Source organism: Gadus chalcogrammus, chromosome 8, assembly GCF_026213295.1.
Source record: "Gadus chalcogrammus isolate NIFS_2021 chromosome 8, NIFS_Gcha_1.0, whole genome shotgun sequence".
NCBI lineage: Eukaryota > Metazoa > Chordata > Actinopteri > Gadiformes > Gadidae > Gadus > Gadus chalcogrammus.
Genome location: NC_079419.1, coordinates 5,335,613 through 5,348,392, shown reverse-complemented (window position 1 = coordinate 5,348,392; position 12,780 = coordinate 5,335,613). Strand labels below are relative to the sequence as shown.

At 43.9% G+C, this 12,780-nt stretch overlaps 2 protein-coding genes across 2 annotated transcripts in view; one reads left to right on the top strand and one right to left on the bottom strand.

The window, feature by feature from the left end:
- tnn (tenascin N) overlaps nt 1–11,430 on the bottom strand; it is a 49,296-nt gene extending 37,866 nt beyond the window's left edge. Inside the window, exon 1 of the mRNA XM_056597618.1 lies at nt 11,415–11,430. The gene's annotated coding sequence lies outside the window, so the exon portion shown is untranslated. The remainder of the gene's footprint in view (nt 1–11,414) is intronic.
- dusp22b (dual specificity phosphatase 22b) lies at nt 7,075–12,773 on the top strand. Its single transcript, XM_056597660.1, has 7 exons — nt 7,075–7,425; nt 7,838–7,871; nt 7,967–8,049; nt 8,944–8,993; nt 9,593–9,667; nt 11,446–11,617; nt 12,219–12,773. Exons 1-7 carry the CDS (start codon nt 7,405–7,407, stop codon nt 12,378–12,380), a joined length of 597 nt encoding a protein of 198 aa, XP_056453635.1. The 5' UTR covers nt 7,075–7,404; the 3' UTR covers nt 12,381–12,773.
- The last annotated feature ends 7 nt before the right edge of the window (nt 12,774–12,780 follow it).

The following is a 12,780-nucleotide window of genomic DNA, read 5'->3' as shown; positions in this document are numbered from 1 at the left end:
TGTTTCTACGCATACGGCCAAGACCAATGAGGAAAGCTATTCCATGTGCTAGTGGTTGAGGTAAGGATTTAGATCCATCCATGACATCATGAAGACCTGATGTCATGACCGTCGCGCTCAATCCCGGTGAAGTCATCGGGATGCCTTTGATATATCAGCTATAATGGCAAACATATACGAATAGGGAAAAAAAGGCCATGGCGAGTGTGCAGACATTTGTCATCTTCATGTCAATCCTAAATAAACATCTTGTCTTTCCACAAAAAGCGCGACACCCCACCCAGATTCAAAATGTCATTTTGTTGTTTCCGTTGAACATCGTTAAAGTTTCACGGTGCATGCGAGAACAATAAGGTGGAGAAACAGCGGTGTTCATCAACAAAGCACACAGCCACGAGGAAGGGCATTGCCTCTCGCTGTTTCAGCCGAAGACCCCCCAGATAATGAGCTTACCAGAGCGCAGGGTCAGGTCAGCCTAACATGGCCTCCCCCTGTTACCTGACCCCTTCCCTCCAGCAGACCAAACACCGCCACTCCTCACTGTTTCCTATCGTAGAAACCGGGGAAAAACCCGCCATGCCAATAAAGGTTGGATGAAGACGTAATGTGTTAAGTAATGGTGGCTTCAAGTCAGCAGACATTTGAGCACTTCGAGTTAGCCAAATCGAGGAGGTATCGAAAAGGGACCACTTTAGTCAAGTCTTTCGAAATCAATTACTAACAGCGCCTCGTCTGTATAAATGCAATGTCTCTTTTTATACATATTTGTCGCTTGTCGTTTTATTTTCAGTGACGAACACTGAATATAAAATAAAAGCGTGTGATTGTCGTTTGCTCTTTGTAAATTGTAACTTAACTTTGTGAACCTATAGAAAGAGTTTCCCTCAATGGTTTTCTCTCTGGTCAAGAATGATTTATTATTGAGATTTAGGACTTCCTCAAGCCTTGGTGGTCCCTTATACAATCCCAGATGCCGTTCATTGTCTTTCTTTTACTCTCTCCCATTCCCTATCTCCCCTTCCCTCTCTCTCTCCCCCTCGCTCAAAGCCTCCTTCTCTCTATCTATCTGTGTACCTCTTTCTTCCTTCCGCAAGACACTTAAGAGTTTTTGAAGCCGTATGGTGGTTGCATTGTTGACCGATTTGGCAATATAACATTCTAAATATGAAAACCAAGTTGAAAATATTACGGCAAAGCATTGAAGATGTGTAAATATTTAACAGTTGGAGGACATTTAAATCCTCAATTTTTTTTTTTTTTGACAATCCACTCTGGTGTGTCAATGGTGCACAGGCACAACTTCCAACTTCTTTCTTGTAATGCTGTTGGATAAGGAGACTTATTGATTGCACCCTATTACACGTTTAATGCTCAAGGACAAATGTGCATGTGTTTTACACTCATTCTATCCATGGACTAAATTGTTGCATTATTGCAATGCTGAATTGATTTGCTCTCTGGCCTTGTTGTGTATGTTACGTATGTGCATATATACATTGCCATGCATATATGCATCGGAAACTAATGTGGCCATTATCCTTTTCTCTGCCTCCATTTCTTTCCCTCGCTTTTTCTCTTCCTCCCTCCATCTCTCCATCGCCATCTACCTCCATCTTTTTCTCTCGCTTTCTCTCCCTCTCTCCCTCTCTCTCTCCCTCCCTCTCTGGGAGGCTGTAGCACATTCCTCAGGTCTCTGAGGCAGTGACCCTGGCGTCGGCGGGGGTAATGGCCTCTGACTAAATGAGCTGTGTCTCTCGCTCAAACGGCCACCGATTACCAAGGGTGGATGGACTTCTTATGGCGACAGTTCACGCGCGGTTAGGTGGCGCAGTTTAGCAACAGCTCCCCGAAATAGTTGCCTGTGCATGAATCTTTTTGTCCAGCACACCAGGTATATTAACTATTAAACACTGCGGGGAATATAACACGATTAGTTTCCATTTTCCATTATGAATCAATTACAGAGTGAGTGTTCTTTGCAGCGATGCATTCGCGTTTCTGCTCTACGTAGCATATATCCGGCAATACAGCTCATCCGGCAGACATAATAGAAAAAAAAGGGACACAGACATCTGAGACAGAATAACAGCCATGCTCAGTGAGTTTACAACATCCGAGGAGGGGGAGACATCTGTCTCAGCTGGTAACAGTACCACAGGTATGCCGGGGCTCTCTGTCACCCTATCTTCCCTATAGGATGTCAGGATGCCAACTATTGGATTCAGTAGCTTCCTAAAGCTGGTCTGTAAGAAATGTGGGCATTGTGGGTGTGAACTGTAAATTCACCACATTTGTGTGTATGGTTCAGGGCTACTTTCTAATGTGCTAGGACACGGAGTGATTGCATAAAATAACACAATATTACAATAAGCCAGTCATAATCAATCTGTTTAATTATATTACATGTGAAATTAATGACTTTATGGCAAAACTATATAACATCAAATTTATATATGATACATTGATTTTGACTTGACCAACCATATGCACAATGATCTGTAACTTTCAATGTGGTCCCAATTTAATTTCATGGTCTAAAAAATGTATGGAAATCTGGGAACTAAGGAATGTTTTGAGCAAGCAACATTTTAAACGGTGATTCTACTTGTATAATGACCACAGGAGTCTGCTGTGCTTTAGCTGCGTCTCTCATGGCCTCAAGGGTAGTAACATACTTTCAAGGTGGTAAAAAGAGACATTCTTTATATGCATCTGATGACTGTTTTATTACCTTTTTGCTCCTGCCTTATGGGCTTTGGTTAAAGGAAGCTTGTTTATATCAGGTGGTTCACAGTTTAATGTTGTAATGCCCACCCACTCAGTAAGACAGTGGCCCGCTTGCTTTATTTCCACAGAGACTATTTAACTATGATGAGAAGAAATTACTGGACATTTAGTAGTCACTTTTTCCATCAAATGAAGGCCAAGTCTGAGTCTGATTTAGGTGTGTGCGTGTGTAAGTGTGCGTGTGTGAGAGGGAGAGTGTAAGAGTGAGAGAGATACAAAACGTATGTATGCATTTCTTATTCAGGGGTAGGTTAGTGATTCATACAATTTCCCCTTACTAAACAATGCATCACAATTAAAAATCCCTCATTTCTTTACTCATCAGTGTGACAAGTGATCAATACCAGACGAGATCAGTACCGGAAAACAAACGGTGATATAATGACCAACAATATTTGAAAGAATAATAACAAATTGCCCATAAGACCACAAATCAGAAGTGTAACGAGGGTCAAATAATAAACATCTTTAATTCATGTGATGATAACCCTTCAACTGCCCCTCTGAGAATCTAATTTCTTTCGTCACCCTTCGGTTGCAGAAAATAACAAGGAGAAAATCGCCTGGGGGGGTCTCTAATTCTTAAGGGACCCATAAGTCTAATAACTATAACAATGTGGCTGAGTGTCCAAATCCACTGAGCGTAATATCAATTATCCCACTAGCAGGTAACCAGTGGGGTTGGGCATATGCATGGATAACTTGCCAATGTCCACATTGGATTAAGCACAACATCTTCTGGACATTCACTTGATCCTTCAGTTGTGAAGCATAACCTGGACATTCCCTTTTTGATGGGCTGGTCATATTAGGTCATGATTACAATCGCATTACTGGCACATTGATCCAAGCAAGGGGATCCTATTAAACACCAGAGAATACACACAATCCAAAAGACAGAGAGGCTAAAACAGCGGTTCTCAAATTGTTTCTACTTGTGTACCCCCTCAAAGATATTATTGATATTTCGAGGACCACCTAACCGGCAACAAAATATATATTTTTAATAAAGATAAATAATGTATGTGCATTCATTTGGCAGTGTAAACATGAACATTAAAAGGGTGCAAATACCCAAAATTGAGTGAGAAACACGGGCCTCTGCTTCATGGAACAGTTAGCTAATTTCTCCCCTCAAAAGCAGCTCAACTCCAGGGGAGGAGCAGGTAGGGGAATCCCATTCAAATATATTCTTTCTGAAATGACAACATTTTGCTGTTTCTGAATGCGCTTTCTTTTTCACGGATTCTCCTTTTTCATGAATTCAGATGACATTTCAACCACTTGTCAATTTTCTCTATTTTCCCTTTTTTTTAAGTACCCCCTGCAGTACTCCAAAATACCCTTAGGGGTACGCGTACCCCCGTTTGAGAACCACTGGGCTGAAGCATCAGTGTGTGTGTGTGTGTGTGTGTGTGTGTGTGTGTGTGTGTGCGTGCGTGTGTGTGTGTGTGTGTGTGTGTGTGTGTGTGTGTGTGCGTGTGTGCGTGCGTGTGTGTGCGTGCGTGCGTGCGTGTGTGTGTGTGTGTGTGGGGGGGGGTCTTTCGAGGGACATTTGGAGCTACGGGGCGTAGAAGGTGCACCGACCTAAGTTGGTAAAAGTCACATTTTGCATGAATGCGTATATGATGGATGTTTTATAACCGTTTCTCTCTGGCCTTTCCTCCTACTTACGCTCTCTAGTGATTTATTTTCAGTTTGTTGCTTGTTCCTCAACCGTTCCCCGTTTTCAGGACTCCTGGCGTCCACTTCAATGTTTTATATGGATTAAGTGTACAACGGCTGGGGAGGACCATAACAATTTGTTGTGAAGTGACTTGAAAGAATGCAGCTCTAAGGGGGTTTAAAGGAAAAGGTTCTGTTGGTAAAAATAGGAACTCAAAGGGCTTGCATTTTATTCATTAGGGCTATTCATGTTCAAACTCAGGGGTTCAAAGATGTTGTTTCCTTTCTTCACTCGGTTAGAATTTGAGTCAGAGGGAGGCCTTGAATTATTTCAGTATAGGGAGCTCTCCCGATTCGATGAAAAACTCTTAAAATACCTACTGTTTTGTGACCCTGGGTCAAAATCGTGTGTGGTATCTAGAATAGGGTTATATTAAAAGGAGGTAAAAAAATAATGTTTTGGTGATTTGAAACACCAGATTATAAAAATCTCCTGACCCTATCGGTAATTAAGCTCAGCTCAGAAAAGTGATACGTCAAGGTTCAGCAAAAAGTTGTGTTTTTGCGTAGCGCAATACTGACCCCTTGAGATGAAAAGCAAAACTGCGGAGAGAGCAAGAGAGAAACTCAATCGATCACACTTTATCAGCCTTTCCCACCAAGACGACTGTATACTGTGACACAAACTAACACATACTAAAGGGGTTAACAGTTTATGACTGCACATAAAATTGAAATGGATTGTGCTGCAGCGTTCCTTGTCGGTTAAGTGTGATAATCCACATTTATTTGAAGGATTTATCTCAAAGCCCTTGTGTGACCATTCTTTTTTTTTCGGTCCAAGTATGAAACAAATATTTGTGCATGCATCTTTGGCGTAATATTAAAACCCTCGACCGAAAACGAGCCAGAATGAACTCTTCATTTCCCCCGGAACCACCTGTTGCAAGGGACGGAGCGCCTTCTGCTGGTCAGGTTGTAGTATTGCACCACACCGGGTCCTGTGCGAGTGCAGAGCAGACACAAATTGAATAGGTCAGGTTTAATACACTACGCTCTACAATCGATTGATAGTTGACACGTTTCAGGTAAAATTCCCTGTAGACCATGTATGTATAATAAAATGAAAATGTTGACCTTTGAGTTTGGCTCAACTTTTCAGTTTTGCAACTGACTAAGTTTGGCATCTGATGAAGAAATACCAATGGTAGACCTACGTATGGAACAAGTAACAAACACGTAGCCCTACCAAAGTTCAGGCACAGGTTTAGACAATTTGAGATTGGATCCAAAAACCAAAACCATTGAAACCAAACACACATTGGCCTATTACACTTTAAATTGTTTGCAATCGAGTGTCATTGTGTATCTATCTGTACGTTTATGTGTGTTATGTGTGCGTGCGTGCGTGTGTGTGTGCGCGCGCGCGCAGTGGCGGTTTTAGCAGAGCTATACGGACGAACCGGGCAGCCCGGGGCGCCATATTTGTGTTGGGCGCGAAATTGGCATGGGTATTGGGAATTGGCATGTTGGCGTCCCCTTTGCACAGACGGACTGAAAGCCAACCGAAGTCCGTAGGGTCATGATACCCCCCCTGCCATGGTTTCTGCAACTTTCTGTGCTCTTTATTCTATAGCGAATCTTCCTACAGCAGCTCCAGTGAAGTCTCCATATGCAGGAACAAGCACTTCTGGCTTGGTGCATAAAGGCAAATTGATGTGGTATGAGTGACCAATATTTTTCCAGGATAAAGTGTATCGGGGCTTAACCTGGACCACCTCCCCAATCTCGGTGTCTCATCTCGGTTGAAGGTAGAAGAGGCCCTGTTTGAAAGGACCAACAAACAGGCAGCATCCAAAAAGCCTGATGAGTGCACACGAGGATCAACACAGTTCGGAAACACCGCGCTTTCATTAACATGTAGGAGAGCGCTGGGGGCGCCAAATACACTGAAGGGAAAAAGGGTATCATAACATAACGGAATATAAGCAAAATAGAAAAGCCAAAAACAGACGATATCTTACAGCACCTACTGCGGTTAAGTTCCGTTCCTTTTGTTAGGCCACTTTATCTGCGCAATTACGGTAGCGTTTGTAGACCCAGAATAAGTTTACCGGGTAACCTCACGTAGAAGCCTTAAAGCAGAAGCCTATTAAAACGACTATTTACATGCAATTACACACAGAACAGACTACATTTGTGCATATATCGACCGTCGTACATGGCCTTGTCTATGTTGTTTTAATTAATTATGAGTGGATGACATGCTATTCTTGACATTTTATCCCTGGATGAGATAGGCCTACATTTATAGTAATATCACGTCATGTGTCTATTATTTACGACCGAAGAGCTTTCTCTAGGCCTATATTAAGTACGCCATAAACACCATCTACAATTCCTCTCTTAGCCATAGCTAAGCAACCCGTGGTATGTAGTAATGCGTGTATGTATGTTTGTGTATATGTAGGTATGCATGTAGCCTTTGTATGTAGGCATGTATGACTGTGTGTGTGTGTGTGTGTGTGTGTGTGTGTGTGTGTGTGTGTGTGTGTGTGTGTGTGCGTGCGTGCGTGCGTGTGTGTGTGTGCATGCGTGCGCTTGTGCACGTGCGCAGATACAACTGATAGTCAATTGAACACATCGTCGCTAAAACACTGATAACACACAACATACTGATACATTCTGGCGACGCCCCCCCTGTCTCCTGTGACTTCTGATTACACGAAACTACAAATCCCATTCTCCAATCTCCATGAGGAGGGACACCGGGAGCGTCTCGTCGCGAGCTCCCTCTGCTGTGCTCCCTGCTGTGCTCCGGTTGGTTTCGGTGCAAACGCAACACCGACACCGACGCTGACGTCGGGGAAGCCGTCCAGAGCTCGGATCGCTGCTGTGGCAAAGAGGGGGAAACTCGCGTGAGCATCTTTTCTCCCAGCGACGTCTTGCAGAATGGGTAATGGTCTGAATAAGGTACGTGAGCTGCGGCGTGGTGTTTAAAGTCCCAACCGTGAACCCACACGGGTGATCCATTGTGTGGTTTGTTGTCAAATCCAGCTGAACTAGTCCATAGAGCCATGGAAATATGTGTGACACTTTGGTAGTGCACGTGTGATGCGCCTTTTTAGGCGACATAATTGTTGTTGCCTGTTTATTCTAAAAGTTTACAAGTGTTGAAAGGTAATGTTGGCGTGAAACCCGCAGCAGAGCGATGGGTACATGGTACTTTATTAAGGTGTCTAATGGTCGCCCTACTGGCTATTTTGCAGTATGACGTCTATCAGTTGTTATAGCTCGCTCAGCTGTTGTAAGCGTCTTCTAAATATACCCCTTACTATTCCAACAAGGGTACTTAACTTCTCCCTGCATTATTATCTCTCCACAGATCCTGCCCGATCTGTACTTGGGAAATTTTAAAGGTGGTTTAATATTTCCTTATAATCCCCTGTCCTATATTTCCCCCCATGGTTGTTTCACATAGGTTTTATGTTTTGTTTTGTCCAATTTGTCCCAGATGCGAGGGACAGGGAGCAGTTGGCGCGCAACAACATCACCCATATCCTGTCCATACACGACAGTGCGGCACCCATCTTACCAGTAAGACTGATCTCTCACTGTCTCACCTCAGACTGATCACGCTCGCTTACTTATAAGTAAGTATGTACCGTATAAATACGGTACAAAGTGCTGCCCTGCTTATCAGAATGCAAACCAGGGCTGCGTGAGTCCATCCACGGCAGAGTGTGTGTGTCTTTCCCTGGGTCCTAAACACTATGTGGCTCTGTGTGTGTGAGAAAACCAACCATGTGACGTGTTATCACTGGGGACCGGTCTGTCAGGTAATTCTGGAACAGCAGTCGCACTGTTTTCTCCTCAATGAGGATATACAAAAGTCATACAGAGAGATGGTTGAGATGTGCGTTGTGGCATGCACGTATGAGTGTGAACCGTGGCTTCCCCTCCAGTCGGTGTGATTATCAGTGTGGCTTGACGGTTTGTTGTTTGAGAGTAGAGTAGGCGGAAACTCTGGCTTCGGTACTGGCTTTTTTTTTTGTGTGTTTATTCTATTGATTCGGTTGGCATTTCATCTGTTATAAAGTCGGTGCATGGTAAAGATGACGACAGATTTAAATATGGCCAGTGATAAAAATATGTGAAATGAAATCATAGACGATGTTACGATTGTCTGCATCAGTCCAACACTGAATGTTCATTATTCAGTGCTCAAAATTCAAGTATTCAAAACACAAGTAGTATTACTACTGTGCATTATTATTACTGTGTTGTTGTTGTAGAGTATACATGCCACAATAATGATGAATTGTTATGTAAAGTGTGTGTGTGTGTGTGTGTGTGTGTGTGTGTGTGTGTGTGTGTGTGTGTGTGTGTGTGTGTGTGTGTGTGTGTGTGTGTGTGCGTGTGTGTGCGTATCCGCCTGTGCGAATGTGGCCCGGGTTTACTACGACAAACAAATGTACTTTGTGTTCTCAGGAGATGACCTATCTCTGCATTTCAGCAGCTGACCTGCCTACACAAAACCTGTAAGTGCCAACCGTGGACCGTTAGGGACTGTAGAGAACAACAGTGAGATGCACCGATACCCATCTGATACTGCACTGTGTGGGAGTCTGGGGTTCATCTCCTGCTCAGTGTGCATGAAAATGATATGCTTTCACACACACTCACCGTTTCACTGGCTTTGAATACATGCTAATTGGGATCAGAAAACCTGTTGAAGAACCCAACAATTTATTGTGTTTGTATTGGTCAAATACACGTTCTATTCATACATGAGCACCCTTTTTAGATCCACACATGCATGCACAAAAGTGTGCGCACACACACCCACACTTGCACACACTGCAAAAAACATATTTGCACAGAGTAGAAGCACTTGTTTGTCAGTGGTCTCTTCAACGAGAGACAGACACCCTCTGATTCCTGGTTTGATAAGCAACGTGTCTACAAACGTTTTCTACATATGTAAACTGCCCAGAAAAGATTCAATCTGAAATGATTCCACACCCTATTCTAATGCATTCTATTCTTTGTAGTTCCATTATTTTCAAAGGAGAACAAAAATAATTGTTGTGCTAAGTGCTCCTTTAAAACAGCATGATTGTGTTTGTGTCCCCTACAGAACCCAGCACTTTAGACAGAGCATCGTGTTCATGCACGAGTCGCGGCTGAAGGGGGAGGGCTGTCTCGTTCACTGGTGAGACGCACCGCCACATGGTGGATCCGCGCACCAGGGTAGGGCTGGGCGATAGTGAGAGTTCACCATCCCCACGATAACAACAGGCCCCGGCCTAGGCCACTCCCTTCCAAAAGACTGTTCCATTCAATCGATACCAGACATTTTGCTTGTGTGGTCTTGCGTTAAATGGACGAGGGGGAATCTCATTCTAGCACCCACACTACTTTGTGATGTCGCCTGTTTGCAGGGACCAGCTGTGCTCGACTATTGTCATTCGAGTAAACCTGTGAACCGTGTCGAGGCGGGCTGTGGTAAACAGGAAGGCGTATCTACACCTGCTCGACTGGGGACCTCTGGCCCTGCCCTTGAGCGATAGTTTTGCATAGACAAGGGCGTCAAAATAAGATGACATTTTAAATCAGATACGGTTGACAAAATATTGTTTTACTATAGTTTAAACTATTGTCACTTTCAAAGGCACACTTTTCATTAAAGGTACACATTAATGTACAGAGGTATATTAACCAATAATTAACATTTGTTAAGTTAGTAATAAGCATAAACTAACTTTATTTACTAATGTTGCTCATAATAACTACGTTGTTTTTTTTACTTTGATAGGGTTGGACTTGACCCTACCCCACTAACCCTTACCATAGCCTCTATGCTAATACTATGTTATAATGCTTATTACTGTGATGATTAATTGTAAAATAATGGTTAATTTGTGTACCCTTGTTACAAAGTGTTACCCCTTCACCAAAAGATCTGAATACATTTCCCACATCTAATGCAGGCCTTGCAAGGGTATGCTTCTCATAAATGTAGGCTTAACCACTTAATTTCCTCATGAAACCACATGAGCTGAAATATCGGCCAGCCCAACACCAGGGTCAGAATCAAGGCTCTGCATGCAGGTTACAAGAATAGCCAAGAAGAACACACCAATTCAAAAGTGTGAGAGGTAACATGATAATACCCTAATGCGTATTGTGATTCGGAGAATAACACAGTGTACGAACGTGTGTTCAGCCAAGTGCACACGAGTGAAGCCATGTGTGACTTTTCGAGGCGGAGTTGGCTTAAAGATAAGCAGAAGGTTATTTTTGAACTTCCCAATAATATATCAAATGTCTTCTTAAGACGTGAAGGCTTAGCGGAGCGGACAAACAACGGTTTGTTTAACGGGCTCCTCTAAGCCTACTCCGGCCCAGGCTCCACCAGGAAAAGCTATGCGTGTTTGAGGTGCTTTTGCAGGCTGTGACGCCATTTTGGTCGGAGCCCGGGACCCCATAGATAACACGTGGTGCTCACGGTAATAACAAAGAGAATGTGGTGATGACGAGAGACACAAAAGCAGCACATAAACGCTTGGTTCCCATTGATGGCAGCTCCAAAATGCCTGGCCCCAGGGGTCAAAAGGAGTTAATTAATGTACTTAATGTACAAGCACACGTGCATACAGACACGTGGATACACACACTTGGATACACACACACACACACACACACACACACACCATGTTTACAGATTGTATCATACTTAATATTGTGCAACTAAACTATTTGAAAGGTAAAGATGTCAATGACCGGATAGAAAATGTAAGCAGCTGTGTGATGTGGGGCGGGGGGGGGGGTCATAGGTCATAGGTATAGTCTTGTCGGTGGTTGGCTTACAAATCACCTGGACGTACCCAGATGACTCATGGGTAATTTAGTTTACGCGCGAGTGTTCTTCCACGTGACTCCTCCTTCTTTCTCCTCACCTGGTCCCGTGGCTCCTATTGGTCGGTTCAGCCTGGCAGGCGTGTCCCGCAGCGTCACCCTGGTGGTGGCCTACATCATGACGGTGACCGGGCTGGGCTGGCAGGAGGCGCTGGCGGCCGTGAAGGCTGCGCGGCCCTGCGCGGGGCCCAACCTGGGCTTCCAGAGGCAGCTCCAGGAGTTCGAGGCCACCCAGGCGGGAGAGGTGAGGGGACCCCATGGTTCAAGAGGAATGCTCGGCACGGCAGGCAACACACAGGCTAGAAATGAGTTGAATTTGAGAGATGGGGTTTGAACCAAGTCCTTTTTAGAGCTTTTATCCTGCGATGGACAATTGAGGCCGGGAATAAATCAAACTTCGGCTAACTAAATACAAATGGTAAGTGCTGCACAGCCCCGGGGGAAGCAACTGGACAGAGAGCAGATGAGCTTCAGGGCCTATACGCTGCGATGTCACATTGCGATTGACCGCCGCCATTTTGGAAGCATAGGAGCATGGGAATGTTGTTGGTTGGAGTGGTGTTTTGGTCATTGTTTAGTCTTTAATCGTGACGTTTCTCATGCATGACGTGGCAAAACAAAGTTCTGATTATCCGAGGTTACGGTATTCTTATGTTTATAGTTATATAGTTATACTTTAACTACAACTATCACAAGGTCTCACAAAATGGCGCATCACACACCAAAAAATCCCCATGATGCATTCTGATGTACAAGCCCTAGGAATCAAACACCGGAGCTAATAAAAACCTAACCTCTCAGGGAGACACTAAAACGACTAACCTTCCCCTCCTCTGTTGGTGTAGTTCAGGGTGTGGCTGCTGGAGGAATACAAAGACAACCCCTTCAATGACTCCTCTGACGTACGCGCCCTGCTGGCCTGTAAGGCCCCAGGCCCCGGGGACCAGCGGAGCCCCGTCCTAGCCACACCGGAGCGCCACTCCGATGCTAGCACTGGAACGCCATGACCTGGGAAGCACAAGCGCAGATGGTGTTAAAGACTGATGTTTCATCTATTGACTAGATTTGTGATGACGATGGACTCGTGATGTGGGATGAGTCCACATCAAGGGAGATTGTTAAAATGCTTTGGAGTCTTTTAAGTGACGCCTTTTGGTAGGCCTACTGTTATCCCTAATTTATTCATGTCTTTTTTTAATGTTGTCAAAATAATATCTATTTTGTGTTATTGTGTGAAGTGAAATCAGTGTGAGTGTAGTTGCCGATGGCAACTTTATCAATCTCTTGCTTTTTGGTAAATTGTTTAGCATTTTTTACCTCCTTGTTTGTTTTTGTCCTGAAAGCTTTAAATAAATGAAACGTACTAAACAGTTTCAAATATTGTTGGACATGTGTATAATGCGTGCC

Bases quoted from the DNA above. Each gene is read 5' to 3' on its own strand.
- dusp22b (XM_056597660.1), top strand. From the start codon at position 7,405: ATGGGTAATGGTCTGAATAAG. The intron at 7,426-7,837 runs GTACGTGAGCTG...ATCTCTCCACAG, and splicing joins TGGGTAATGGTCTGAATAAG to ATCCTGCCCGATCTGTACTT. The intron at 11,618-12,218 runs GTGAGGGGACCC...CTGTTGGTGTAG, and splicing joins AGGCCACCCAGGCGGGAGAG to TTCAGGGTGTGGCTGCTGGA.